This window comes from Pseudorca crassidens, chromosome 19 (genome assembly GCF_039906515.1).
Source record: "Pseudorca crassidens isolate mPseCra1 chromosome 19, mPseCra1.hap1, whole genome shotgun sequence".
Taxonomy (NCBI): Eukaryota; Metazoa; Chordata; class Mammalia; order Artiodactyla; family Delphinidae; genus Pseudorca; species Pseudorca crassidens.
This window is the reverse complement of record NC_090314.1, coordinates 53,946,190-53,970,972: the sequence shown is the minus strand read 5'-3', so window position 1 is coordinate 53,970,972 and position 24,783 is coordinate 53,946,190. Positions and strand designations below refer to the sequence as shown.

Sequence of the window (24,783 nt, the reverse complement as noted above, 5' to 3'; positions counted from 1 at the left end):
ATAGCATATTTTCAAACCACTTTTATCTAAATTACACAGTACATGCCCCAGGAGCCCAGAGGTCTGGTTATTCTCTTGAGATGCAGAGAGAGGAGGGCCTCACAGGTAAGGGAGGGGGTCCACTGAGGAGGAGGGATGACTTTAGGGGTGTCCCAGGGCCAGCAACTGAATGTGGCCCATGAGGCCACTGGCAGGTGTCCTCCAGTCTGCAGAGAGCATGGCAGTGGCTGGGTGGGACCCTCCCCAATGGCCATGAGGAGGTGAGGGTGTGTGAAGACACAACCCCTTTAACAGTGAGATCCTTCATGTGGCCCAATAACGCGCAGAGATGATTGGGGCCCTGTTCTCACTGTAGTTTTTCTTCCGAGCATCTCCCAGGCTTGTCAAGCCCTTGTGCTCCTTCCCCTCCAGGTTTCTGCCGAGTGGTGGGAAGGAGCCTGTGGCCAGCCTCCTGTGGGTTCTGTTCTAAAAGCTGGTGGTCCTTGAAGAGAGGTGGACGATGGAACCGGGGAGGGAAAGGGCCTGGCTGAGGCCTCCCCGCCCTGTGTGTACGTGAGTGTGTGTGTATAGTGGCGGTGGCTTCCCTGCAGAGGGACAGGATGGGGGTAGAGATGCAGCTGTACCTGGGCACCAGGGCCCCAGTCAAAGGAAAGAGCCAGACCTCGTGGGCTCCTTGGGTTTGGACAGAAGGTGTCTCAGTGGCAACCATGGGCCAGGAGCAGAGAGTCCCCTGCACGTTTTGCGTGGGATCCCTCCCACCCCTGTTCATTGCATGTCTTCATGTGGGTGTCGGGGGGAAGAAGAGACACCAATAACAACTGAGACTTAACTGGGTTGGCAGGGCTCATAATGGGATTCAACTTGACTGAAAGAAAATCATCTCTGACATTTCTGGCTCACCTGAGTCTCTGCAGCCAAAGGCCACTCAGACCCGAGGAGTTCAAGGTTTGCCCCGGGGGCCCCAAAAGTGCAGACACTGAGTGGCTTCTCCCAGGGCCGGCAAGGCAGTTTTGCTCATGGAGCATTTGTAGAGTACGTGCTGCCCGCCCCAGAAACCCCAGTGACCTGGTGTGCTCAGCCTCGGGTCCCTGGAGCAGGTCCATGGGACAATGGTACCCGTCTCCCTGGTGGGGCTGGCTGAACGGATGCATGAAGGAATGATAGGACTAGGGTGGTGCACAGGACGCTCACTCTCTGAAGTGAATGGGCCCCAGGGGCGGGGCGGGGGTGTCTCTGCCGCTAGCAGGGGTGTAAAGCGAACCGTGCAGATGGCCCGTCCGCGCCACAACAGACAAGCTGCTCCCAGGCCCAGCCCTCAGGACCACAGGACAACAGAGGCCAGGTCTTTCCAGGGGCCACCCTGGAGAGTCTGGCTCTAGGGCAGCACATCCCTGTGCCCGTGACTACACGGCTGTTATTTCTGGGAGAACTAGAACAGAGCAAAGACAAACACCTGATGGAGTATCCTGGCTGGGCCAGACCCAGGAAACCAGCTGCCCAACAGGTTTGAAAGGCCCTCTCGGGCAGGGGCATGGCCCAAGGTGAGGGCCACAATGGCCTTGACCCATTGCAGGGCTGCTCTGTGGGGTGGGACTGCCCCTTTCTGAGGACGAACTGACCCACAGCCATGCCCTGGAGGGTGGTGATGGTAGGGCTGGTGCCCCTGAACTCCAGGCTCCCTCTCTGTCTGCACTCGGCCATCAGGGGCGACTTCAGATCCCAGGTTAAGGCCAGGCATGAGGGGGAAGCAGCGCCTCCCACTCACAAAAGGACAGAGAACGTCTAAGTGGATCCACCAGCCAGGCACGGCAGCTGATGCATCAGCGGGGCTGCTGCCCCTCCTGGCCACGTGGCCAGCCAGCCTCAGGCAGGGGCACTCCTGGCCTGCAGAGAACGGGTAACAAAGCTCTCTGTCGTCTCAGCCAAGGCCAGGTGGGTGGAGGATGAGACAGACCCTGCAGACACGAGACCCCCAGGGGCGCAGACATTCAGGAGGGCGGCATATGCACCCTCCTCCCCTCTCACGCAAAGGGACGAAAAGGTACACACAAAACCACAGAAAACCAGCTCGCAATCCCACAGGCACGTGTTAGGGCTGGGAGCCCTCCACCCACCAGCACGGTCCAGGAGAACCAGGACAGGCCCCAGCCCCCTTGCCCACCTCCCTGTAATCCCTGGGGCGTGTTCCCTATGGTAGGGCTCCAGGGGATGGAGATGAGAGAAGCTGATGCCTGAATTCTTCCTTTAACTCCCACCCTTAACAAGGTCAAATTCATTTTCTTTGCCTCCGTAGAAAGTTCACAAATGCAAGTCTTCGGCTTTTCCTGAAATCAGAGCCCTGGCAGCCAAGTCTCAATAAAACACTGTGTTTCCAGGTGCTGGGGCCAGTCTTGAGGCCCCTGGTCACTGGGGTTCACAGGCACTTTCCTACTACCTCTCCACCTTGGTGGCGAGCAGCTCCTCCCTGCTGCAGGCCGAGCGCCCCGTCCCCTTCAGATGCCTGATGGACCCCTGGGCCTGCAGCCAGGCTCCCCAGAGCAGGGCCTGCTGTGCCGCTGGCCAGCCCTCCGGCCCTCCTTGCTCTTCAATGGGAGCCCACTTTACCCAGCACTGGAACCTGCCACATTCTGGCCTAACAAATCTCGCCGGACCTTTTCCTTAGAGGCGCCGTAGAGCGTATGTTTGTTGTCAATATGATTTTATTTACTTTGCAGTGGAATCCATGAGAGCCAGAAGCACAGTGGGGGCCGTGGCCCCTGGGGTCTGGGTGGCCAGTCCCGAGCCTGGGGCATGGCCTGACCAGTGGGCGATTGTATTTAAAAAAGAAAACAAAATGAAATACACAGAACGAATGCTAGCCACGGACATCAGTAATCTCTTGGTAATTTCATTAAACTTTCCCTTAAACAACAGAAACCCTGCCCTCTGACTAACACAAGGTGCTGGAGAGAAGATGACCAAGTGACTTGATCTCTGAACTTGAAATGTACTTTCCTACCTAGAAATTCAGCACAATGTGTTTAACGGCCAGATGCCTGCAGGCTGTTTGCATGCCCGCCCTGCCCCCAAGAGGCCCAGGGACACACCTCTCCAGTCTCTACAGCCTGACCCAGGAGGCCACAGCCCCCTGCTTGAGTGGGTTTCACAGCCGTGGGGGTCCGAGGCCTGGACCTCATCCCTGATGCAGAGCTGGGCACATGGCACACAGACACACCTCTCGGGGTCACCAAGGTCATGGCTTATGGTCGGTTATCCTCATGGCAGGAGTGGGGTGGCATGGGGTGAATTTCACAGAAGAGGCACAGAGAGGTCCCCCTTAGTCGGGGACATGCAGCAAAGTGGACGTGTAGAAGGGAGCGGGTTTGCTGACTCTCAAAGCAGGGCGAGCTCTCGGGTTGTGAGCATGCCGCCTTTCCGCCAAGGCTGCAAGGCCAAGGTCAGTGGTCTCTTCCCTGAGTGGCAGGTGAAGCCCCCGGGGCTGGTAAAGCATCTTCATGACAGCTTCACCTGGAGAGTCCCCACGGCAGTCCTGTGAGGCGGGCTGGGAGGGCAGCGCCGTTCATTCTACAGATGAGGGAACCGAGGCTCAGAGTGCAGGAAGGTCACGCACCTGGGAAGGGTCAGAGGCAGGACAAGAACCAGGTTCCTGACCCCTAGGTAAGCGTCTTCCTTCCACGCAGCACTGCGCAACCTCTGTAGGGGAGCCCTGTTCTTAGGCTTCACAACTTTGGGGGCAGTTCCCTCTGAGCCAAGGACGGGCGGGGAAAGAATGCTTTCACTTCGGGACGGCCTTGCAGCCTGGCTTAGAAACCCAGGGCTAATCAGATCCTGGGCCATCTGGTTCCCCAGGGTCTCCAGAGGAAGCGCCTGGCCTCAGGCCAGACCCGCAGGCTCCTTCCCTTTGCTATGGGTTTGCGGCACAGCTTGCAGGCTGCACCTCCGCTCTTGTGTGGGGTTTCCCAGGGAAACTCCTCCTCCTTCCTCTGAGGCGGGGCGGCCTCTGGGGGCCTCTGCTGGGCAAACAAATTGGAAGAGGCTTCCTTCTCTCGGCCGGGTGAACCCAGGCGCTCCTGCCACCCTCCAGCCTCCTCGCATGGCGGAGGGGAGGCCAAACAGAGGATGGAGGCTTCCGCAGGTGCAGGGCACAGCCATGAGCAGATTCCCACCACCCTGGGGGCTGCCCTCCTCCCAGCTATTTCTACCGAACAAGAAGCAGACAAGAGAGCTCAGAGGGACCTCACAAAAAACTGAGGGGAGAGCCACAGAGGTCCCCCACTGTGGTCCACAGATTTTGCCCCATTTCCTACCCATCAAAGGTCAGAGCTGGGTGACCTTTGCCAGCCACTGCCCTCATTTCAGGACCAGCATCTTCATCCTGTCCAGCTGTCTGCCCCCAGCAGGATTTTACAGAAAACTCAAAGGTCCTGGATTCAAAACTCTCTGTCCTGCCTGACACTCAGCTGATCAGGACAACACAGCGCTGCCTGCTGATGGCATTCAGACCAAGGCCGCCAATGGAACTGCCCTCTGGACTGCAGACCCTCCTCCTCTGCAGAGATGGGCTGGGGACCCCTCCCAGCCTGCCTATCCCCACCCCTCTAATTGGCTCAAGAACTCCAATTCCCTTGACTTGTGAGTTCCAAGTCCCCCCTGCTGGGACTTAAGTCAGAACCTTCTGGAATAGCACACTGTTCCCCTCTGCACTTAACCAGACACTGACCCCACTATATGCCCACCTTCCCCACACCCAGCTTCATCCTGCCATCATCCACCTTCCCTGAGAGGGTGAAGCCCCACTGGGCTGGTAAGTCCCTGCCCCACTGCCCTCACTGTGCCAGCACATGCGCATCAAAGGTGCCCGCTCTTCCCAGAGGCCCCGACGACATCATGTAACGTCAGCACAGACATTAGCAGTGGGGAAACTTTTAAATATGCATGCACACGCACCCCAGCCAATAACATTAAGTGTCATTTAGAAAAAATGGGTTAAATAAGCAGTATCGCCGAGGATGGCCGTGCTGGGCTGATTATCCTGTATTTGCACGTTCTGGCGGTGGGAAGGCTAAAAGTCTAATGACTGAATTATCACCCTAATGCCTTTTGCTGGCTGGGAATAATCCTGAGGCAACAGCTGCCGCAGGGTTTTTGGCTGGTTTCCTCTAATTGCATCCAGATTAAGGGAGCCGTGCAGGGGCGGGCCTTCTCCATCCCTCCGGAGCAGCGGGACCTCGCAGAGCCCACAAACCCAGGTCTTCAGCTTTCGAGGTCCTGGCTGCTCCAGGAGGCCCAGATCTCACTGGGACCTCACCCAGCCCATAGGGTGAGAGGTGGGAGGGTCCTGGGGAGCCGTGGGGGTGAGGGGCTGTGGGAGCTGGGAGCTTCAGAATGAGCACTTTCCACCCAGGACCCTCCAAAGTGAGGGAGCCTGGGACCCCTCTCCCTCCACCCCGCACACAGCAACCCAAAGGCACAAGGTATTGTAAAATGCACGGACGTTCTTCTGCTACGGAGGATGAGGGGGGAGCACCCTTTCTCCGCTTAGGCATCTCCTGCCCCTTCAGGGGAAGTCACGCCCCTGGTAGAAGGTGAGCTCCAAAACAGTGTTATCTGGACCAGGACTTTGTTGTGGTGCTGGTAGACTCTTCCAGCCCCGTACCAGCCGCCCAGTTCCTCACCCCTCCCTGAATCCCAGTCCCTCGCCATGTCACTTCTCTTACTGCAGGGGAGGGTCCATTTCCCCATCCCTAGATGCTGAGTCTGGCCATGTGACTTGCTTTGGCCACTGAGGTGGCAGCACGGGGGGCATCTGTCAAGGCTTGGGAAGGTGCCTGTACACTTCTGATTCTGCACCTTCGCCTTGGCCAGGACTGGCTTGCGGGAAGGATGCAAGAAGCACAGAGCAGAGCCAAGTCTGACCTCTACACACCTCGACATGTGTGAGCACACCCCTGGGACTTAACAGCTCCAGGCATGGGAGCAAGCCCAACCCAGACCAGAAATGCCCAGCTTGAGCTGCTGCCCCACAGACTCACGTGCTAGGTAAAAGTGTGTGCTAGTTGAGGCCACCATGTTTGGGGACTATTTGTTATGTAGCATTACTGTGGCAATGGATAACTGTTACGCCTGTTCATGGGGATGTGGTCTCTAGAGGAGGGTCAACATAGTGCCTGGGTAACTCAAGCCATTTCCATAATGGATCAGGAGCCATCCTCCGGATGGAAAGGCAATCTTCTTTCCCCAGAAGCAGAGCACAAGTCTACCCCCATCCAGCCTGGATCCTGCTGCTGGACTGTAATGGTCAGTACCCTAAGATCTGGGCACTGATGGGGCTCCAGGATGGTCTCTCCGAAAGACTCTTGGATAGAGGGGCCAGGAACTTGGAAGTACCAGTGTCAGTCTCCTGCCTGCTGGAGGACTTGGGCTCATGGAGAAGAGAGAAGCTGAGAAGGGAGGGGGCTGATAACTCCTCTTTCCTGTTGATAAACATCTTTTTAAAGTGGCGCCATCCAGCAGCGTCAGGTCCCAGTGGGAAAAGCTGAGGGGCAGGAAGAAGCCTTAGTCGGGCTGCGTCTCCGCGATGACTCTCAGCACGTCAGGAATCATTCTCCCCAGAAGAATGTGCAGGAGGATTCAAGGAACGATTCCAGCCTCCTTGCTCCTGCCAGTTCAAGAGGTGGCTTCCTGTGCAAATGGCTCCACCACTTTACACTGGCTGGGAGCCCTCCCATGCCCTTATCTGTCCTTCTCTAAATCCCAGAAGGAGCAACTGATGAGAATCTTTGGGAGCAGGGAGAGCTTGCTGGGAAGACCTGGTTCCCACACAGAAAGCAGAGGTGCCCTGAGTGATGGCTACCGTACTGTGGCCACTCTTGCGTCCAACCACCTGAGAAGCTGACTTACAGAAGACTGGCATTCATGGCAGAATGCAGGCCCTGCAGGGAAGTGGGAGTCTTTCTAGCACTTTCAGGTGCCTTTGTCTTGGTTGGTCAGTTAATATAGTACCCCTTCCCTCAAACATTGCAGATTCCCTTCAGATGATTTTGCATGCACACACACACCCCTCAACCCATCCAGACCCCAGTTGGTTGCAGTATTTGGTGAGGCTGGCCTTAAACAATGCCAAATGCAGACATTCCCCAACAAAGGGAGAGGAATCCAACATTTCAACAGCCTGTGCTCAGGCAGCAGATTCCTTCACATACCAAGAGGACAGGATGTTGAAATGGACAGTGTGAAAGCCCCCAGTCCGCTGCTCTTACACCTCTTTACCCTGAAATCAGTGGGGCTTTTTTTGGCGGGGGGATGGGGGGCAGATGTCTTCACATCAGCTTTGCAGCTGTGGCTGGAGAAGCTGTGGAGTATGTTTGGTTCTTTCAGAGAATGAAGCCTGATGAGGCGGGTGTGTCCGGCTTGCAAAGATGTCTCTGGGCCTGGACAGGACCGCCTTGTTCTGCACTCCCCGGCACTGGTGGGTGCACAAGACCTCTCCTTCTGTCTCTGCCTTTCCCAGTGCCTGGCAATACCCTTCAGTGGCTGATGAAGCTGGAGGAATTCCTGGGACGTGTGGAGAGCCATCAAAGGCAGGCAACACAAGAACCCAGCCAGCCTGCGTGTCCAGGTGGGATGGCTGTGCATTTTGGTCCCGCTTTTTTGGGAGGTGACTTTTCTCTGGGCAGCTGGCGGGTTCCACTTCTGTCACTTCTGGACTCCGCTTTTGTCCTTAATATGAAAAGTTTCCCTTCATGCCGCCCAAGGGCATTTTCCTTCTGTTTCTACCATCCCATCCCCTCCAAGCCCAGCCCCACCCCCTCCCCCATGCTTGGGACCTGGCTGAGGTTCCCTCACCCCTCGTCTAGCACAGGGAGCCCAACCTATCTGCGGAAACCGAAGCCTTCCCGGGGCGTCTTTGGGCCCTTCCTGCCTTCTCTGGGGGGCTTGGGCGAAGGCGTCTCCACAGTGCCCCCATATGGGCAGCTCTCAGACCCCGGGTGCTGGCCTGTGCACTCCACGGCGGGCATGTAACCACTGTCCCACATGCCAGTCCCACACAGCTTGCACAGGTCATGCAGGCTGCAGGGGATCCGCGGCAGGAGGCGAAACTGATAGAGCAAACTCCTTGCCTGCAAACAGAGAGGACAGGCAGTGACGAGGGCGTTGGGGGACAGCCAGTGGCCCGAGAGCAGGGGCAGCAATAGCCAGCGCCCAAGGGCTCACCCTGTGCCAGGTCAGGGCGAGGGCTCTGCCTGCCCCGTCCCTTTCAACACCGTGATCCAGCTGAGGGACGGGACTCACATGGTACCCGGAGCAGTGCTCCCATGTGGCTTGACACAAAGAAGGCTCCCCCGATGGCCTTCATATGGAGGGTGAACAGGGCAGGCAAAAGCGGCACAGGGCCCACCCTGTCCCTCCCTGGCTCGGCCTGGCCCCACGGCTCCACCTCTCCGCCCTGCAGGGTCTGTTTCCACCACCCTCTTCCTACCCACCCCACCCTGACCCCAGGCCCTCCTCACTGCCCCCAGGAGACACCAGAGAGCTTTAAGAAGCAGACTCCAGCAGGAGCCTGGGAAGTGGGGAGGTGGCAAAGGCGCCCTTTGTTCCACTAACTTCGGATGAAAAGTGTCCACCTCCCCTCCCTAAGCCTCCTGCTCAGTTTTCCTGGCTCTGGGCTAGGACTGAGGTACCGCAGGTGGAGGACCTGTCCATCAAACCAGGTAATCTGTTCAGTCCATGAGGAGAGAGGCCTCTTTGCCAGGGCCTGATGGGCACCCTGAGCAGCTGCCAGACATGCTGACCACTGGGCCTTGGTCAGGAGCTCCCAGGGTGGCTGGAGTGTGTGGGCGGAGCTCTGGAAGTGAAGGGGTGGGGCTCTGTATATGGGAGGGCGGGCCTGCATGCAGGGGCCACACTCACCTTCCTGAGAACAAGCTCCCCATTCATGTGCATGGCCAGGTTTCCGAAGTGCAGAAGCATCTGGTCGGTGGCCAGCTGCTGCTCAATGACGTCATCCCCGTAGATGGCCACGATGGCCACACAGATGAAAAGGTGGAAGTAATCTGTCTGGGGAGATAGAGATTGGGTTCAGATAAGGCCCCTGACCCAGCCCCAGGGCCTGCCTGCAGGTAGAGGCCAAGTGCAGAGGTGCGGGGTAAGGGCTCGGGGTGAGGTCGTCTGGGTTCATGTGGCCCTGGGCAAGCCCAGAAGCCTCCTTCATCCTCAGTTTCCCCACCTGCAAATGGGCCAATGTGAGCACCTCTATCCAAAGGCTGCTGTGACATACAAAGGGGCTGGCCACCCACGGGCTGCTGTTACCCTCCGGGGAGCCCTCTGGGAGGCTTTCCAGCACAGGGCAAAGAACATGCTCCTCTGAAGGCTGGCCCGTGCCCATTCTCTTGAGAGACAGTGTGTCAGAACATGCTCCAGTGGGTCACAGAACACGCCACTGAGAAAGAACTTTCTGGCACCCACCCACTGGTCGCTGTCCTCCTGCCTCCAGGCCAAACGTCCCAACTCGTGCCCCAGAGACGACTCTTAGGTTTGTTGATAAGAAAGTGGGGAGAAGAGCCTCAGAGCAGAGCACGGCAGATCACGACGGTCCCCATGGAGCTCCCCAACGAGCCCACCATCTTTAACCAGCTTTACAGAGCCCATTGAGGACTCTGCTGTCTTCCTTGGAGGCTGCCTCATATGGCTGCCCAGCAAAGAAGGCCTGGCCCACAGCAGGAAGCCGGCACTTGGTCCTGGCTGGGGTACATCCTGTGCGCTCTCCGGCCCGGACACTTTGAGGGCACACCGCCTTTGAGTCACACTTGCTCTCGGGGGCAGAGGAAGGACAAGGACCACCAGGAAGCCTGTGTTTAGTCTCCTGACGTCGGCCACCCAGCCAGACAGAACTTTGTTCCTTTGCAAACAGGGCCAGGAGGAGCCCTGGATGCGGGCAGAAGTTATGGGCAGCAAACATCCCACACCCCACCCACTCTGAAGAGACCATTCTGGGTTGCCCAGCCCCTTCCTCTGAATTACTCCAGAATGGCCTTGATGTGGCTCAGAACGATCCTCCTGCAGCTATTCGAACTGTGGCCAGGGTTGGCGGAGGGCTGGGGGGAGGGGGGAGGACGGAGGAAGGTGCATGTCTACCTCCTCTCAGAGAGGACTCTGGGGCAGAAAAGGTGGGGCACATTCTAAATGGGGCTGGATGGCAGTACAGGACTAATCCCAGTTCACTGGACAAGGCCCAGGGCAGTGCAGCCCCTGAGGGCAAACTAGAAGTATCATAAATGAATGAAATAGAGCCTTTCTCACTCTGGGGACACTTTAAAAGTTAAAGCAGCTGGTAGTGACCACCCCCCTCTCCACGAGCTCACTCTAATGAATTAGCCTACGCCCACTACAATCATCCTACCCCCCGCTTCCAATCTCCTGCCACTAATTTGATCAAGTGGTGGGGCCAAATGTGGCTAAATTTAGCCTGAGAAATGGCCCCATTTGTTGGGTAATGCTCTGAGTTCACTTGTAACATTAGCCTAAATGTGATGTCACGAGGGTGGCAAACTTGCTGCTGGAAAAACATGCAATGAGGCTTTGCAAAGTGGACACAATTTTTTTTTTTTTAAATGTGATCCAGTGTTTTGGACCATCCTTGCCAATGCTTCCTTGATTCCAGCCTGCAGTACACGTCGAGCACGCTAACCCACGCAGGAATCGCGGCCCAGACCTGGGCCCGGCTGGGGGCAGGAGCAGGAGGCGGGTGAGGATGGATGAACACAAAGACAGCCTGTGGCACCAGCACCACATTTGTTCACACTCACTTCTATCAGACATAACCCTTCTTTGACATTAGTAAGGAGGGGAAACGCTGATGCACATTTCCGAGGGCTGGTGGGCGTGCCCACGTAACAGCGAGGTTTGTCTCATCCAAGCTGCTCCGGCTGCCACAGGGAGGATGGAGCCCGCTCTTGCAGAAAGGGTCCTGGCCACCTCCCGGATGCGTCAATACTATTTTTTTTTTAAGGCTGATGGATTCAGAGAGACTTGCCTATCCTTTCACGTCGCCAGCTTGTTGCTAATTTGGGCATTAAAGCTGTGTGACAGGGCCAGTTCGACGCTCTCAGGGGAATTTGTTGAGGAGACAATGATAACAGTGGATGGCAAGTGGAAATCACATCCCTGGGTGGGGACAGTGGGCCAGGCCCGGGCTCTCAGAGGGGCTGATGGGGAAGCAAGGTCTCGGGCCCTTTCCCTGAGCCGTCCCGAGGGGGCAGGCGGGCGGGCACTGGCTCCAGCTTGTGGGCACTGGCGTCCTGCTCGGCCCCGCAATGTCTTTCACGCTGATTGGTTGTGACAGGAGCGTGCTCAGCCCCAGAACGTGGTAATGAGTGCAGTCAGTGGGCAATTTGCATCGATTTCGGTTACTTGGGAGGCGAATTGCAGGTCTGAGGCTGGCCACGTGGGACTGGAAGGCAGTCGCCATGTGAGGGGCGGACTGTGGCTTGCGGGGGGTCAGGGATGGTGGAGGGGGACCCCAGAGGAGGCGCACGGTTACGTGGGCACCCCACCCTCCTTTTAGACTGGGTGCAGGACGGCTGTCCCAGCCCCCAGCCCTGGGCACCGCGCCTGACTCACCTGGTAGTGGGCCCAGCAGGCCTCCCAGATCCGCAGAGCCTCAGCCTCGGGAAACTCCCGCTTGAAGCACAGCAGCAGCCAGCGGTGGCAGAAGAGCATCTGCAGGCCATCCTCGCCCAGTGAGACCAGGTGCTGGTAGAAGCGCAGGTGCGTCAGCCGCAGCAGCTCCCGCAGGTACAGCTGGGGGTGAGGCCGAGATGAGTTAGCCCCCCAGCCCCGAGCACGCCTGCCTGCCTGGCCCAGGAAGCCCACTCCCACCGAGGCCCTTCCTCGGTCCACCCCTCCCGCCCGCCAAAGCCTGTGTGCCACGCGTGAGGTCTCTACCTGCTACATGTCACTGCACCCACTTGTTTTGTTCTGTCGCTGGAAGTCTGGCTCACACCTGTCTTTGTCAGTTTAGCCCAGATTTCAGACTGTTTTGGAGGCTGTGGCGTGGCCCAGGGCAAGGCAGAGCACAGCACCCTGATGTGGACCAGGAGGCTAGTGGCAGGAAGACCCTCAGGCGCCATATGGAGCTGTTTCTGACGCCCCCTCCCTTCTGGGATGTCGAGCAGATCATCCATTGACAACGCCCCTCCCCCACACCCACTCAACCACCTTCCGCTCTGATCACCAAGATCCATCATCTTCCAGAGCTGATTTAGGACAGAGAGGGGGCGTTTCTGAACCCCGAGAGGCTCAATTCCTGCACTTAAGGTCACCACCCAGTGACTTGGGACGAGATGGAGGCTGTTTCTGGCAACGTCCTGCTCTGGCTGCTGACTTCACCAGCACCGTTGTAAAATCAATCTCCGGCAGCTAACAAGTCACGGGGCCACGTGCTTCGGAGCCCATCAGGGGCGAATCGCATCAGAGCCCGTAATTGCCTCCGCAGGTACCGTGGAAACCTGACATCACAGGGCCGATGCAGAGAGCACAGAGTGGGCAGGCTCGGCTGAGATCCCAGCCAGATCCTGGGGTGGGGGCTTGGTGACTCACAGGCCCCTTCCCACACAAGCGACCCATTGTTCCTACTTGAGACAGTTGCTGGGATGGCACGGGAACTGATTCTGAGGACCCTTCCCGACTGGCCAGTCTTTCCACCCAGTGGCCCACAGCAGGGTCAAGTCCAGGCACGCAGCTGACCCCCTCCCTCCCTCACGGGTGCCCCCCACCCCCGCTCTGGTGCCCGGCACCTTCCAATCCCCACCTGCCTGCTCCTGGCTCCCCCTCGTCCAATCCCCTGCTGTGTTCTGCTCTACCATCCATAGTCTTCAACGGCTTCCTAATGGCAAGTTGACGGGACATGCTCCTTGGCCTGGCATTTGAGGCCCTCCATTCAGCTCGACCCTCATTGCATGTGGGCCACCAACCTGACCAGGGCACCCAGTGCCATTGCCCAGAGAGCTCTCTCAGCCAAGTCTCGGCAGGCCTGACAGTGTCCAGGGCCAGACCCCACGTGCCATTGGGTCGGCCTAGTCCAAGGAGACATTGGGACGCCTGTCTTGGTTCCCACCTCTATCACCAGAGCTCTTTCTGTATCACTCCCTGGCACCCAGCATCCTTTCCTCACACTGTCAGCTTCCAGACCAAAAATCTCTTGCAGACTGGGGACCTGAGACCATCTCCCAGTGCCAGCAGCACCCGGCAGGTGCTTGGAGTGCACAGATGCTACGTAAGGAAAGAGTACGCACTCCTGGCCCTGCCTTACCCAGCTCTGCCTCCTCGCTCCCAAGTCTCAGTGCTGCCTGGTCTGTGTAGATTAGGGGAGGCCATGAAGGGAGGGGTGCCGGCTGCGCACAGCAAGCCTGCTGCCCTGGAGGTACGGTTGTGACAACTACCCAGCGGGCCTCGAGGTGGTTTCAGGAGCCCCTCCCATCCCCACCCCCAGAACCCTGGCTATGTTGGACCCCTGCAAGGGGCCCAGATGCACCTGAGGAACCATTTTACACAGCACAGGGTCAGGTGTGATAGGGACCCCCCCCCTTCTTTGTCTCCCAGGGAGCCTGGGTTGGGATGCCACATGCAGGGAGGTGGGAAGCCACAAGGGGAAGGCCCTGCACAGTCTAGACTCTGGACCTGCAGGAGTGTGAGGTGGGGATGGCAACATGTGTCCTGGGACCTGGGAACAGCATGCGTCCCTCCTGGGGGAGCTGGCCCTACCCCAGAGGCCCAGGGCCAAGCCCCCACAGTCCACTGGCAAGGCTGACCCTGGCCTTTCTGCTGCTTGCTGACCCACAGCCTCCAAGCCATACACAACTGAGAGCCTCACCAGCTGTTTCTCCATGTCCTCATCCCGAGGAGAGCTGACAAAGATCGTGTTCTGCATCAAACCCACAAAGCACCAGAAGGTGTCTGACTCGTCCAGGACCTCGGCCAGGATGGGTGCCACCAGGTCCGACATGCCCTGGGAGTAGCCGATGGCTGGGTTGTACACCGCATAGTTCAGCAGGATCCTCCTGGAGACGCAGTGCAGAGAGCAGGGAGGTCAGTGGAGGACGGCCGCAACATAGCAGTTTGTTGTTGTGCAGGCCAGTAGAACCCCAGGCTGGAGACCCTGGGCTGTCCGGGCCCCCATCTTTCACCATGATCTCAGAGGAAGGAGGGCAGCTCTGGGACCGTCTCCAGAGCCTGGGGAAAGGTAATGGCCTGCAATTAGGCACTCACCAGCCCAGCCCCTCGAGAGCAGGGCAAGGAGGAATGTGGGTCTGATTTTCTTAATTGTCAACTGCCTGTGACAAAGGGTGGGCTGGCCAGGAACGTTTTCATGGGCTGCTAATTTTGTGCAATTATTTGCCAGGAGGTAGCAGCACGTCAAAGATGCCAGCCTCAGCCCTGTGTGGCTTTATCATCCAGAAGACCACCCAATGGGAGACAGAGACACTCAGGGGGAGGCTGGCCCACAGCTGGTGTGAGACAAGCAAGGTTAGGCTTAGTGGATGCCCAGCGGGTGGGGCCTACAGGCCTTCCCTGGGCCTCTAGGACAATAAAAGACCCACTGACATTGCCTAAAATAGCTAACAACCCTCTGATTCTGGGGCATTGAACCTGGAGGAAAGACCCCTGACCCCTGCAGAAGCTGCTGCTCTTCCACTTCCCAGAGGGTCAACTGAGGCCTGAGGGGTGAGGTGGCAGATGGGAGTGAAACGGAGGGGGGAGGAAACATGCTGGCCGGGAAGGTGGTACCTCATGCTCTCCACATTGGGATTGCCTTCTCCTCTGAAGAACTGGTTGCTTCGATCTGTCCGTACCACATCCTTGTCCACGGTGAACTGCACGTTCCGCCAGAACGCTCTGTGCTCTTCAGGGGTCATGGAGAGCCTGGCATGGAGCAGAGCGCCCGCTGGGGGGTCAGCAAGCGGCACAAACGCTCCCGGCTGGCGCGGGCGTCCCGCCCAACCCCGCCCAACCCTGCTCTCAGATGGGAACTGGGGCCGCTGGCAAACCCTCCGGCTCCCACTGACCTGGGGTGGGGGTGGTGCACAAGGCTTTCCAAACATTAACTCGGCCTCACGGGTCCCAAACAGAGAGCTGACCGTAGCCCCGGGATCAGCGAGGCCCAAACGGACCTCAGCAGTCCCAGTGCCCCCCAAACACCCCCGCCACCCCGGGGTTCTGCGGAAGGATGTCAGCGCCTCGTTAAGTACGTTGAAAAAGTATTCTAAAATCTTGACATGCGAGCTAAAGAGAGCCAGTCCCAGGGCCCGCCGCTGGGGTAATAACTGCACGTATCCAGCCCCATCGCTCACGGTCCTGGGAGACCCATTTTTCAAGGAAACTATGGGTCACGGAACATATTATCAATGCTGAATTGCACCTCAAATTGCCTTTCCAAATGGCATTTCCCTCCGCGGCGCTCGGGTGGGTTTCCCTCCGCGGCGCTCGGGTGGGTTTCCCTCCGCGGCGCTGGGGTAGGTTTCGTTTCCCTCCGCGGTTCGAGGGGGCCCCGGCCGGTCGCCGCGGTCACCTTTTCTGCTGGATCTCGGCGTATTCCTTTCTCTTCTGCATCCGCAGCGCCTCCCTTTCCTCCGACGTCGACTCGTGGCTGTAATAACGCAGCAGGAAGGGCCAGACCTCCCCCCGGATTGACACATCAATGCCGCCGAAGAAAATGGCCTGGAGGAAGCGGCAAAAGTTGGGGAGGGGCCAAAGTAGGGCCGCTCAAAGGACCCCCAAATCCCCGGAGATCTGTGTTTTGGTGGCTTTGCTGCGCCTTCTTGACAACTGATGCCTTGATTCAGATCGCTGCAATTTGCACATGTTTGGAAGGGGAAAGTGCCGGCCCCCCATTCCCATACAGGACACAAACCAGGCTCATTTCAATGTCAATGCCCCCCCTGGTGCGGCACTCAGATTAACCTGTCGTTCTCACGTCAGGGCCTAATCCCGGTTTTGGAATCGCGGCGCGGGCTGCGAGCTCTGCTATACAGGCTGACGCGGGGTCCTCCAAACCCGCTCCGGAGGTTGCTTTTTCATCGCAGCGGCTTTGATTGCTCTATCGGGCGCGTTCACACAGCCAGCTCTGGCACCAGTGGACGCACCCCCCGGAGGCGGCCCGTGGGCATGGCCCCGACCCCTGGTCCTGAATCGGGCCCCGCGGGCACACCGGGCCTCACCTTGCGGAGCTTGTACTCCTCCTCCACCTGGCCCAGCGCGTTCAGGTGGCGGAGCCAGGCCGCGACGTCCAACCGTCGGTACATGCTCTCCTCGGGGTGCGTCTCGGAAGACGGCAGTTTGGGACGCCGAATGGAGAACTGCATGCACGTCTTTTCGTCGGCGACCTGCTGGACGGGAGGACAGTTGGGGATCAGTGTCTCAGCCGCTTCGCTTTCGAAGCCAGCCGCGCTCTTCGCGGGATGTGAGCCTTCCTCGCTCTCTTCCGAAAGGAGGAGGACGCCTCTTCCCTGCATACAACCCCCTAAATGGCAAGTGTAATTAGACACAATTCAAATGAAAATACCGTCCTCTTACCATGGTCCCCCCTCGCGCTCCCGGCTCCCGGCCCACTCCCATCGACCGCCGCCCCCCACTGTCCCTCCAGCCCCGCCGCAAAGACGGAATTAATGCCTCGGACGGCCAACTTCCCTCTGCCGGGAGGGCCTGCAATAAATTACATGTGATTGGCCACATACAAAGGGATGGCTGTTCTGCGAGCGGGGAGCCCGCCTGTCAGGTTGTCTCCACGGGCAGTCACGGATCCAGGGCAAAACTGCAGCTGACATTTAATTCAAAAATCAAAGGTTGTTCAATGTAGGGGGGAAAAAAAGCCATGCTACTGTAATAAGGGAAGCCAGCAGGAGGCTCTGTGGGAAGGAAGGGAATTTTAAAGTCAGCCCGTTTCTAATAAGCACATACAGTATCTTAACCAGATAATTAAAGAGCTCTTATTACATTTGTATGTAGATTGAGCAAAATATGGCAGGAAGCCTTGTCAAAACATGATTTTTCAAGTGCGGAGTACTGCCTTTACAAGAAGCCTGGGCACATGTTTCAAATCCCAAATTGCTGCTCTGTAGGCCCCCAGCGACCACAGGTCACACCGGAGAGGCCTGGGTCTCCGGGGGAGAGAACCAATGTCCTGGGCCCCCGTTGGAGGGGAGGGGGGAATGGGAGGGGGGGTGTCTCAGCAGCCAGGTGCCTCCAGGGGTGGTGCAGGGCCTCCCTGGGGGCAGTCCCCAACCCTCCTCCGGGCTACCTGGTCTTTGAGGTGCGTCTCTGCGCAGTATTTCCATTGCTGAAGCACGTCGGGCAGCTTGTCCAGGCCACCGTGGTGGAAGTGGAACACCTTGTACTGGCTTTCCCGGCTGGCGACGACCAGCTGGCCGCTGGTGCAGGCCTCATCGCTGAGTGGCCATCGGAGGGTGGAAGAGAACAGACCCATGAATATGTAAACATGGGTTTTTATTTCCAAGTATAATCAGAGGCCCCTATTGCCAACCTCAGAGGCAGGAAACAGAAAGTCCCCGTGGAGTTTGGCTGCTGGCGGCAAGGGGACAGAATTATGCCCCAACAGAAGCCATCACCCCTTTGCTGAAGAAGGCAAAGCAGCTCCCTTCCTGGGAGACCCCAGGTTGTATTGTCCTCACTCCCGGGAGACCTGCCAGAGCAGCCTTCTGTCCCCACCCTTGCCTGCCAGGTCATATCCTCCCTTCTCTCTGGGGGTCCTGGGGGTGGATGCCCTGACGGGGAATCAGGTTTTGAACCCAGATGGGGCAGCGCTAAGGGATGCCCCTCCAGCAGCCTTCCCCATCCGTCATGGAAGGCACTCTGGGAGAATCCTCCGGGGAAATTCACAACACATGCCTCAGGGCCATCACCCAAACTTGGATTCCCTCCCATGAAAGGCGGGATGTGGCTCTGGGTCTGGGAACTCCCACAGAGACATGCCTGCTTCTTCTAAGCACCAGTCTTGGTTGGTGCTTTCCTGCGGCTGGGCCACCCTGCCTTTCAGGAAGAGAGACATGAGGTGGCCGTTAGGCAGGGAACTAAAAGGGATGGCTCCCCATAATGAAGGAAAGCGTGCCTCCCTCTAGAAAGCCATGGCCTCTTCCGAGCTGGGCCTCTGGGTGGGTGACCGGGGGCAGCCTGCAGCAACTGCTCTCTGTGTAGCCCTGGTTCGTTGTCTTTCCCCAAACCAGAGCTCCAAGCAACAGCTGCTTACCATCACCCTGAAAGCAGAGGAAAGAGTTTGGGAGCTACCCAGACCCAGCTCCTGTGGGGCAGCCGTAGGGGGCACTGCTGAGAGACTAGTGATGTTGGGAAGCAGATGTTTGGGGATGCAGGGGTGCTGGACCCAAGCATGGTCCCCCGGGACACGGCACACAGGCAGCTTCCAGGACATGGCCAAGAGGGCCTCACCTGAAGAAGAGGCGGAGGGAGCGCATGTGACCCAAGTCCACTCGGAACACACCGCAGATCTGCTCCAAGGCGCAGGCCCGCTGCGGCTCGTCCCAGCGCGGGGGCTGCAGGAGGCCACTGCTGTCCGGGAACTGCAGGTGGGCGTCCACGCTGGAGGGGGAGCTGGTGGAGCAAGTCATGTTAGGGCCACACGTTTCTCTGTTGTGCAGCCATGGAGGAAGGGCAGGGAGGGCTGGGGAAACCATTTCAACGTGCATGCACACTCAGAGATATAGCTGAACACGCTGGGCACATAGAGGCTGTCCACGGACACCCATGAATGAACGAACGAATGAATCCTATCATAGGTCTTGCCCAATTACACTTTAATGTGGATGGGAAAGCATTTTTGTGATCAAATTTTGTTCCACCTCAACAGAGATATTAGGTTGTCATAATGGCAGATGAGGTCCTACTGACTGGGTTTGAGCCCTTGCTATGGGACCTTGGGCAAGTTACCAAGCCTCTCTGAGCCTTTGTTTCCTCTTTTGCACAGTGAAGATAATAACATGGCTTCGTGTAGAATGAACAGTGCTCAGTGCTGGGCACCCTGGTTTTCAGGGCTTACTGAAAGAAGCTGTTTTGTGACCATTTTAGACAGTGTGGGGCTTCCTTTTGGGTTCAGACTGGTTCAGTATTTTCCTGAAAAAATAGTGGTTCCATAAGGAAGCATTTGGGTTATAATACTGTTAATACTAATAGTAAACACTTAGCTCTGTGTTAACCACTTTTCATGTGCTTTTTATTACATATAAGCTTCACAATAAATCCTAGGAAATGGGTGATTATTACCACCATTGTACAAAACAGGAATTGAGGCTCAGAAAGGTTAAGTAACTTGTCTAAGGTCACACAGCTAGCAGGTGGTAGAGCTGGAATTTGAACCCAAGCTTTGTGGCCCACACCTTCACCAGTGTATTTAACTGCTTCTAAGTTCAAAGTTCAGCAATACAACCCCATTATCTTATTCTACTTCTTTAAAAAATTAATAATTTTGTTTGGCTCCTCCGTTGCCAAATATTTTATTACACGGATTCAGCTACACCACAGGTTAAATGCCGTCTCTTGAGATTTAATAGTAACATCTAGCAGATGACTGCTAAAATATCGCCGGAGTAAAGGCAAGCATCAGTTCTGGATCCCAACCCCGATATCCCACAGAGGTAAGACTGCAATCACTTTATCCCACTTTCCTGTTTCAGCCGAGAACATAAAAGTGTCGGAGGCAATGAATCCTGAGGCACCTCTTCCTCTGATGGGCACCAGGTCTCCAAATGAAGCTACTCTGGATTGTTCAAGCACAATCCCTCTAACTCGGAACTTCCTCAAAGAGGAAGACTGGCCTTTGTAGAAACTTTGCTGCTTCTAGAACAATACTGGGCCTGGTGTGCAGTTCTTCCCCACCTGCCTAAGGAAGTGGGCTGAGCCAGGTCCTCCCATTTCTGAGGGGCACCTGTGCTCTCCCAGGAAACAGACTCAGGTAAAGATAGACAGCCGGATGGGAGGGTAGGTAGACAAGCTGAAGCACGCAGCCACACGGCAAACTCGGACCCAAAAAGGCTGAGGGATTCCCTGTCCTCCCGAGGGGAGCCTGAGTGGCTGCACTATGCAATGACTGTCTGCAAAACAAGGCAGCCGCAGGTCTGAAGACAGCCCCCCACCATGCCGCTTCACACAGCATTTCATAATCTGCGTATTGAACAATGAGGCCGCAGTGGCCGGAGAGCATGTGCTTGGCGTGCTTCCCCGGCGGGGCCGGCCCATCCGGGCTCACCTCCAAGCCCAGCCAGAGAGGGCCCACCAAAGGGTGGCATTATTTCCAGCCCCTCTCCCCCAGTTCTCCCCACCGCCACTCCACACGTACATAGCACGATCCTCCAAAACCTGCATGCCCTTCTCAACATGCTACGTCCTGCTCACCCCACAGGGCAGGCCAAGGTTTGCAGAAACCAGATCCAGGATGGACACTTGCTCTCGCAGAGTCCTGGCCGAAGCCACTGCTCCTCTGCTGTGGTGGAAGGACTGGGGTCCTGAGGGGAAGCAGCCCAGGAGAGAGGCCCCCCAACACCTTCCTGCAGCAACTTGCCCCCAGGCAGAAGTCTGCCTAAACCCTTTTACAACTCCTGAGGGGGAAATTATTTGCATTAATTAATTGATTGATGAATTAATTCAAGACATTATGTTGGGACCTACAGCTGGGGTTCCACGGTTCAAACTGGAGCAAAGTTGATAGGAGACTTCGTTCTCTTTTATTTAGGGCCTGTCATAGCAGATGACTGTACAGTCTTCTAGGTCACCTAGGGCCACATCTGTTTCTGCCTGAAGACCCATTGCCATGGGGTTGAGGGCCGTATCTCGTTTGCTCTTCTGCATCCCCAGCTCTCAGCACAAGCCTGGCACAGAACACAGAGATTTAACACCCATGCCTGGGATGAAAGTGTTAAATGTCTGGGAATTTTGAAGTCATAGAAAAACATGGAAATAAAATCTTGGGAAAATTGAAATATGTACAATTTTTATTTTTTATCTTTTTACACACGCAGAGCAATTTGGTTTTAAGAATACTCATATGTGTGGCATATAATTTGGCTTGTTCGTAAAATTATTGTGTGGTACATTAAAATTATAAGGATGGTTTATCTAAGGCAATAACTCCCAATATGCTATAAGTTAAAAATGTTTTATAGGTAGAGGGAGAAGATGCTAAACTCTAAGAAATATAGCATTTCTTTCTGAAGATCACCAAAATGCAAAACAGAAATGAATAAGAAAAGCCAGCTCTGCCGCAGCAAAACATAGCAAGCGTGTTCTTTGTCAATCTGGCAACTCCTGCAATGTCAGGCACAGAGTTGGAGATTAAATATGGCCCCAAATTCCTAGAGTGGTGTTTGTTTCCCTACCCCTGAATCTGGGCTGGCCTTTCGAGTGGCTTTGGCCAACAGGATGTGGTATGAGTGACATTCTATGAGCTCCAGAGCCTGGCCTCAAGAACCTTCTGTATTCTCACTCTTGGTATACTCCTGCCACCATGTAAGGAAGCCCAGGCACAAGTGATGAGAGATCACAAGGAGAGAGAGACTCAGCTGACAGCGTCAGAGTCCCCGAACCTCATGGACAGAGACCATTTCAGACCCTCCACCCGGTTGAGCTCCCAGCTGCCGACAGCTGCCTGAGGAAGCCCCAGAGCACCCAACAGAACAGGCTGACTTGGCCCAGCCCAATGGGAAGACCTGTGAGCAAACTGAAGATGGTGGTTTTAAGTTCTGGAGTCCTTTGTTACGGGGCTATAGATAACTGATAGATACGAGAAGTGTCTGTTTTCAGAAAAAGCTTGAGCAGGAAGGAAGAAACCTCCAAAATTATTATTTTTGGTTTTTTGGGGTTTTTTTGGTCATGACGAGGAGCATGCAGGATCTTAGTTCCCTGACCAGGGATTTAACCTGTGCGCCCTGCAGTGGAAGCGCGGAGTCCTAACCACTGGACTGCCAGGGAATTCCCTTCCTCCAAAATTACTGAATTGTGGTTCTCAAGGTCAAAGAGACATTGCGGCCAGACTCTAACATTTTTAAAAATCCAAACTTCTAAGTTAGCCCTTGCTTTTCTTCCTTCTGAGCCTTTTGATTCAGTTGAACAGTAAGTCGATGGAACCCCAGCTGTAGGTCCCAAGTATAGTGTCTTGAATTAATTAGTCAGTCCATTAATTAATGCAAATAATTTCCCCCTCAGGAGTTGTAAAAGGGTTTAAGCAGACTTTTGCCTGGAGGCAAGTTGCTGCAGGAAGGTGTTGGGGGGCCCTCTCTCTGGGGCTCCCTCACCTCAGGGCCCCAGTCCTTCCACCACAGCAGAGGAGCAGGAGCCTTTACCCTGGACTCTGTCGGAGCAAGCGTCCATCCTGGATCTGGTTTCTGCAAACCTTGGCCTGCCCCGTGGGGCGAGCAGGACACAGCGTGTTGGGAAGGGTGTGCAGGTTTCGGAAATTGTGCTGTGTGCATGTGGAGTGGCGGTGGGGAGGACTCTGGGGAAGGAGGGCTGGAAATAATGTCACCCTTTGGTGGCCCCTCATAATTGCCAGAACTTGGAAGCAACCAAGATGTCCTTTGGTAGGTAAATGGATAAACAAACTTCAGTACATCCAGGCAATGGAATATTATTCAGCGATAAAAAGCAATGAGCTATCAAGCCATTATGTCCATATGCGTTACTAAGTGAAAGAAGCCAATCTGAAAAGTCAGAGTCGGAAACTTACTATATGGTTCCAACTCTATGACATTCTAGAAAAGGCAAAACTATGTAGATAGTAAAAGGATCACTATCCTTTTGTCAGAGATCCTGGTTGTCAGAGACTGGGGGGAGTGGGAAGCGGTAAATAGGTGGAGCACAGGAAAGTTTTAGGGCAATGAAACTACTCTGTATGACATTATAGTGGTGGCTACATGTGATTATATTACATTTCTTAAAACCCATGCAATGTACAAGAGTGAATCGTAATGTAAACTATGGACTTTGGGGGATAATGATGTGTCACTGTAGGTTCATCCAATGTAACAAATGTAACAAATGTACCACTCTGTACCACTCTGGTGGGGATGTTGGTAACGGGGAGGCTTTGCATGTGTAGGGGCAGGGGTATATGGGAAATCTCTGTACTTTTCCCTCAATTTTTTTATGAACCTAAAACTGCTCTAAAAAATAAAGTCTATTAAAATGAAAAGCCAAAAAACCAACTGGGACATATATACGACAAGGATTAATATCTTTAATACAGAAAAAAGTATGTAAACTTAAAAAAATGAATGCCCAACAGAAAAAATGGCAAAGGTACAAGAAAAAACAAATCACTAGAGAATAAATACAACTAGCCAATAAAATTTTCGTGTCCAGAGTAATGAAATAAATGCAGCTGGAAACAAGATACAATTTGAGGGGAGGTCTATGAAATTGGCATAATTAAAAAGTTATGAAATATAGTGTAAGTAAGGGTTTGGGGAAACACTCTTGCACAGCTGGGGGCACTGTATGCTGTTCAGATTTCTCTCAATGGCAGTTAGGAAATCGGATGCAAAAGGCTTAAAAATGTTTATGTATTTTGACCCTTTACTTTCATTTCCAGATATTGATCCTAAGAAAACAGCCAGAGATACCTACAGAAAATATGCATGTGAATAGACACAGAAACAGCCTCTGACAAAAATCTAATGCTCATTCAGGATAAAAGCTGTCAGCAAACTAGGAATAGAAGGGTACCACTTCAGATTGATAGAGGGCACCTGCAGACATTCTACAGTTCACATCATACTCAACGGCAGGAGACTGAATTGTTTCCGCCTACAATTGGGAGGCTCTACACTCAGCAAGAGGCAAGAAGAGAAACTGAAACACATAAATATTGGAAAAGAAGAAGCAAAACTGTCCCCATTTGCAGATGATGTAATTGTTTACATGAAAAATCCCATGGAATTTACAAAATAACTATTAGAACTAATCAGTGAATTTAGCAGAGTTATAAAATAAAGATTAATGTAGAAAACTTAATTGTATTATTAAAGACTAGTAACACATAATTGGAAAATGTAATAAATAAAAAATTCCACTTATAGTAGCAAAAGACCCATATAAAATACTTAGAATAGGGACTTCCCTGGTGGCGCAGTGGTTAAGAATCCGCCTGCCAATGCAGGGGACAGGGGTTTGAGCCCTGGTCCAGGAAGATCTCACATGCTGTGGAGCAACTAAGCCCATGCGCCACAACTACTGAGCCTGCGGCCTAGAGCCCGCAAGCCACAACTACTGAGCACACGTACCACATCTACTGAAGCCCATGTGTGCCTAGAGCGCGTGCTCCGCAGCAAGAGAATCCACCACAGTGAGAAGCCTGCGCACCACACAACGAAGAGTAGTCCCCGCTTACCACAACTAGAGAAAGCCCGCATGCAGCAAAGAAGACCCAACACAGCGAAAAATAAATTTTAAAATTAATTAATTAATTTAAAAAATACTTAGAATAAGTCCAACAAATGACATTCAAGACCTATACACTGAAAAACGTAAAACCTTGCTGAGAGAAATTAAAGGAAAACTAAATAAATAAAAATATATACCATGATCATGGATTGAAACAGTCACATCGTAAAGATGGCAATCTTGCCAAATAGATCTACAGATTCAACACAATTCCAATCAAAATTCCAGCAGAATTTTCTGAGTAGAAATTGACAAACAGACTCTAAAATTCATATGGAAATGCAAAAGACCTAGAATAACCAAAGCAAATATAAATAAAAGAAGAAG

At 54.7% G+C, this 24,783-nt stretch overlaps 1 protein-coding gene across 5 annotated transcripts in view; it reads right to left on the bottom strand.

Annotated features, from left to right (window-relative positions):
- Nucleotides 1-2,681: 2,681 nt before the first annotated feature.
- Nucleotides 2,682-24,783, bottom strand: part of TBC1D16 (TBC1 domain family member 16) — an 84,385-nt gene continuing 62,283 nt past the window's right edge. For 4 of the 5 annotated variants that reach the window (XM_067714739.1, XM_067714736.1, XM_067714737.1 and 1 more), the window contains exons 4-12: nt 18,457-18,618; nt 17,294-17,441; nt 16,215-16,382; nt 15,566-15,714; nt 14,785-14,919; nt 13,871-14,057; nt 11,620-11,799; nt 8,911-9,057; nt 2,682-8,120 (exon numbers count right to left, since the gene is read on the bottom strand). In XM_067714739.1, the coding sequence (XP_067570840.1) occupies nt 7,872-8,120; nt 8,911-9,057; nt 11,620-11,799; nt 13,871-14,057; nt 14,785-14,919; nt 15,566-15,714; nt 16,215-16,382; nt 17,294-17,441; nt 18,457-18,618 (1,525 nt within the window). In that variant the 3' untranslated portion in view covers nt 2,682-7,871. The remainder of the gene's footprint in view (nt 8,121-8,910; nt 9,058-11,619; nt 11,800-13,870; nt 14,058-14,784; nt 14,920-15,565; nt 15,715-16,214; nt 16,383-17,293; nt 17,442-18,456; nt 18,619-24,783) is intronic. The other variant, XM_067714740.1, reaches the window with a different exon arrangement.